This window comes from Orycteropus afer, unplaced genomic scaffold (assembly GCF_000298275.1).
Source record: "Orycteropus afer afer isolate SDZICR_OR568_19922 unplaced genomic scaffold, OryAfe1.0 scaffold00041, whole genome shotgun sequence".
NCBI lineage: Eukaryota > Metazoa > Chordata > Mammalia > Tubulidentata > Orycteropodidae > Orycteropus > Orycteropus afer.
This window is the reverse complement of record NW_006921628.1, coordinates 2,762,878-2,767,951: the sequence shown is the minus strand read 5'-3', so window position 1 is coordinate 2,767,951 and position 5,074 is coordinate 2,762,878. Positions and strand designations below refer to the sequence as shown.

The 5,074-nt window shown below is 40.2% G+C and overlaps 1 protein-coding gene across 1 annotated transcript in view; it reads right to left on the bottom strand.

The window, feature by feature from the left end:
* CACNA2D3 (calcium voltage-gated channel auxiliary subunit alpha2delta 3) overlaps positions 1 to 5,074 on the bottom strand; it is a 1,513,414-nt gene that overhangs the window by 120,002 nt on the left and 1,388,338 nt on the right. The window contains exon 30 of the mRNA XM_007937248.2: positions 2,016 to 2,078. Within this exon, the coding sequence (XP_007935439.1) occupies positions 2,016 to 2,078 (63 nt within the window). The remainder of the gene's footprint in view (positions 1 to 2,015; positions 2,079 to 5,074) is intronic.

Sequence of the window (5,074 nt, the reverse complement as noted above, 5' to 3'; positions counted from 1 at the left end):
GGAGCTCTGGTAGCATAGTGCCTAAGGCACTTGACTGCTATCCAGAAGGCTGGTGGTTCAAACCCACCAGCCACTCCTCAGAAGGAAGGTTAGGCAATCCTACTTCCGTAGTGATACTGCCTCAGAAACCCAAGGAGGGGTCGCTATGAGTCGAGGCCGACTCGACAGCAAACAACAACAACAACATGGATCTTCTTGAGGTCCCTGGGTGGTGCAAGCAGTGACTGTGCTCAGCTGTGAAGTGAAAGGTTGGTAGTTTGAATCCACCCAGAGGTGCCTCATAAGGAAGGGCTGGTGATCTACTTCAGAAAAATCAGCCACTGAACCCTATGAAGTACATTTCTATTCTATATACATGGAAGTGCCAAGAGGCAGAGTTGAATACAAGGCAACTGGTTATGGACCTTCCTGTTTCCTCAGAGACTGGCTTTGTTTCATGGATTCATATACTGTACTAAATGTCGACCTACTGTCTAATGTCCAGGGATGTCCAGCATCTGAGTAAACTGTGAGTCTGCTCACTGCCATCGAGTCAGATCCAACTCACAGAGACCCCTCCTTTCATTTCCAAGGTGGTATCAGTACGGAATAGATTGCCCAATCTTCCTTCCGAGGAGTAGCTGGTAGGTTTGAACCACCAGCCTTCTGGTTAGCAGTCAAATGCCTTGGGCACTATGTCACCAGAGCTCCTAAACTGAAAGTTGGCAGTTTGAATCTCAATAATGAACTTTTTCCCTCCCATCAGTGTAATTTTTCTCACCTCAAAGGTACATTTACAACCCACATCATATTTGGGGATTATAGGAGAAACTGAAGCACACTTGCTTCTATTACCTGAAGCCATTACTTATCAAGTAACCATTATGCTCAAACCATAAGGAGCCAAACTTATGGACAAGTAACTAATTTATTTAGCATTAATGGGCCTATCACACTGTGGAGGACTAAAGATTTTTTTTTTTTAAATGATTTATAAGGGACTTCATTATAAAATATTAGGATCTTCAAAGATGAGAGTTAGAAGCAGCATTATATGTGTAATCATGCTCATTTAAAGAGCCTGTCAGGAAGCCTAGATAGGTGAAGAAGAGATGTGCCAAAGATACCAAAACCAGTTAAGGAAAGAGAACTAGCCCCAGAAACCATCTGCCTTCTGCTCTAGTATTATTCCTTTATCATCCACACTGCCAAAGTTGTCTGTGTTAATATACTAATTTAATTAATATGATAAATGATACTAATACAATACTTCTTTTAATATATGAATTTAATTTCTAATTGCAGAAAAGTTTTAATGTGGAAAATTTCATTGGGGAAACCTTTGCTTCTCTACTAAATTCTTCAATTTGAACTTTGATTCTGATTTCCACATCCAGTGGTGAGTTCCATGCTCAGCCCCATGCTTGGTTCTTTCCCTTTCTTCTCTCCCACCCTCAACACTCCTCACAGCTCAGACAAATGAAACACATTCTGTCTCTGAGTCCTTGTCCCTTGGTATTGAGAGTCCAAGTTAATGCTTGAACTCAGATAACTAACTTTTAAAAAGCAAAAACCAGAAAAAAAGCCATACACAATAATTATGTAGGAATATACATATACATATATATGTGTGTGTATAATTTTTTTTTTTAAATAAAGAGATAAAACATTAGAAGCCTCCTTCTAGTTGCCCAAACTCTTTAAGAAACCTCCACCTTTCAGGGGAAAAAAAAAAAAAAAAAATGTGGTATAGACAACGCTGAGGCAAGGCGCTCTATAAGTCGAACATTTTATGAGTGAAAGAGCAGACGCTAGGCCCTGCCCTTGCCCTAACTGGGAGGGAAAAATTATTTGGAGCCTGGTGAGAAGTAGGCTGTGACATTCTTAGAGGGATGGAAATAAGGTTTTATAATCTCCTGCTAGTACCTCTTAAATATAGATCACTGTCTCAAAGTTTTAACACCACCATTTGTTTCCCCTGACCCAAACACATTCTGAGCTCAGTTCCATGGGGTTGGTAGAAATTTCTCACTCACCTGTGTGTAGTCTTCAGCCACCAGAATAAATCCATTATTGTCTATGAGGTAACAGTTCACAGTCTAGAAAATAAAAATGACAGTTTCAATGTCGGGTGCTTTTACATGAAATTACGTGTTTCCAACCTGAGAGAAACCTTTTTTTTTTTTTTTGAGGGGGTTTGTTTTCAGGGAATTGGAAATGCCTGGTGGCTAGGAGTTCAGGCAGTGGTTAAGCTAACTTCAGTGTTTACTGTGTGAAACTAACAAACAAAAACAAAACACTGAACAGCCTTGAGCAACCTATATTGGGATAAGAGGATTATGTACTAAAAATGATTAATGACAGTTTATATTTCTTTTTAAAATTTTTTCTTTATATGACGTGAATACTATTTCTCAGGAATAGTGTTCAGAGCCCTGGAGTCTGTATTCAAAGCTGGTGAAGTGAAGGCTGTTTTTAAAGCAAAACTCCAACACAGTGTCAATACTCTAATGATGTATTAATGAAAACACTGTGTCAGCTCAGAGGACCATCAGGGGACCAGGTAATATTTTTAAATTTGTTCATAGACTGAGGCAGGAGGGAAGGGGCAGACTTCTGTTAAAAGGGGCCCCTCAGGTCTCCTAAAGCTTTTTCAAACTGTGTTTTTAATTGGGAACTGGATTTGGGGGCAGGGCTGTTAGCTTTTGGTAGCTCAGATTTATAAATTGTAGAAAGCAAGGTAAACCCAAACCTCTCCTTCCCCCATGCTACTTTAATCTCAAGTGAATGATTTGCTACAGGCTAAGTTTTAATTACAGTGCTGTGGAGTTTAAATTTAAGGTATAATTCTGTCCTTGATGTAACTCAGTTTCTATTTATTGCAGCTTTACATACTGACTGCAACATTTAATTTGTAACATATCTTTACCCTGAGACGAATTCCGCTTAGCTCCAGGCCACCACAGGGCTGGTGTTTTCTGTGACATTTACCTACTCATGGGGTTGTTTTCAGTTAGGCCCCAAAGTACAGAAGTTACTTGGTCAGCAAAGTCCATCTCTCCCTACCAGGCAGTGATGAAGAATCAGTGGAAAATTACAAACCCTGCGGGCTATCCCCATGTATGAAAGAACTGGCTGCTTTGGTGAACAATAGAGCTTCTCTCAGTTATCCAGAGGAGCCAGATGAATGACTTGGTAGCGTGTTCATACTTCCACAGTATGGAAGAAGCTCTGGGCTGCAGGGACACTACTTTAGCACAGGTGGGAGTCTGGCTAAACTTTCCTCATTCTTAGGAGACAGCATTGTGGAAGCAATCGCAGAGAATAGTGCTGTATCAGATAGCAGCCCCTAGATATATGAGGATTTTAATTTAATTAAAACTAAATCACATTAAAAATTCACAGCAGATGAATGGGTGAACAAAATGTCATAAAATACAATGGAATATCACTTAGCCGTGGAGAGAAATGAAGTCCTGATATACACTACAGCATGGATAAACCTTGAAAAATACCATTGCTGAGTGAAATAAGTCAATTATACAAGGGCAAATACTGCATGTAGGCAAATGTATAGAGATTAAAGCTTTTTTAGTGGTTATCAAGGGTGAGTGGGAGAGGGGAGGAGAAGTCATTGCTTAGGTGGTAGAATAATTTGGAAAATTAAAGTGGTGATGTTTGTACAACATGATGAATGTAAGCAATGCCACTGAATTGCACATGTAAAAAGTGTTGAATTGGCTAATATGTGTGTGTGTGTGTGTGTGTGTGTGGTATAGTGCCTAGGGCATTTGACTGCTAACCAGAAGAATGGGAAGGCTGGTGGTTCAAACCCACCAGCCAGTCCTTGGAAGGAAGGTTGGGCAATCTGCTTCCACAGTGATACTGCCTCAGAAACACAAGGCTATGAGTTGGACCTGACTCGTTGGCAATATATATATATATATATATATATATATATATATATATATATAACCACATTAAAAAAATAAAAAGTTCAGCACTTCAACTGCAATAGCCACATGTGAGATGCTCCACAGATACCTGTAGCTAGTGGTTATACTTTTGGACCTTTCCATCATTGTAGAAAGTTCTTTTGGACACCAATGTCTTTAATTACACTAGTACTTCAATGAGTTTTAACCCAGTCTCCATTGTGTCATATTTGTTGCTGTCAGGTACTCTTGAGTTGTCTCCAACTCATAGCAACCCTATGCATAGTAGAACAAAACACTGCCCAGTCCTGTGCCAAGCTCACAATCCTTGCTATACCTGAGCCCATCATTGCAGCCACTGTGTCAGTCCTTCTCATTGAGGGCCTTTGTTGACCCTCCATATGTGTCATATTAAAAAACCAAACTCACTGCTGTCAAGTTGGATCCAACTCATAGCAACCCTTCCTTGGGTTTCTGAGGTAGTATCTCTATGGACGTAGATTGCCCAATCTTCCTTCTGAGGAGTGGCTGGTGGGTTTAAACCACCAACCTTCTTCTGGTTAGTAGCTGAATGCCTTAGGCACTATGCCACCAGAGCTCCTGTGCCATATTAATCAGACTAAGGAGGGGTCACTATAAGTCAGATCCAACTTGATGGCTGTCAGTTTGGGTTTGGTTTTGGATATCCAATATGCATCATATTAAGCAGAACTATATATCCTTAGTCTGAATATCATGATGCTCATTTTGCAGATACAGATATTGAAGCAGAGAGAGAGTAGCCTACATCCAATCAATAAATACTGAGTACATGAGTGGCCTTCATATCTGGACTATCTAGATCCCCACAAGGGCACAGGATATCAAAAGTCATCCTAACAGGCCAAAATCCATTAAGTGGAGAATTGATTGTCTGTTTAATAAATGGTGCTGGCAAAACTGAATATCCATTTGCAGGAAAATGGAACAAGATCTGTACCTCACACTATACAAAAAAACTAACTCCAGATGGATCAAAGACTTAAATGTGAAACCTAAAACTATGTTTCTCAAGGAAAACTAGGGGCAAATTTAGGGCCCCTAATATATCTGGAAGGAGCTCTGGTAGCATAGTGCCTAAGGCACTTGAGTGCTAACCAGAAGGCTGGTGGTTCAAACCC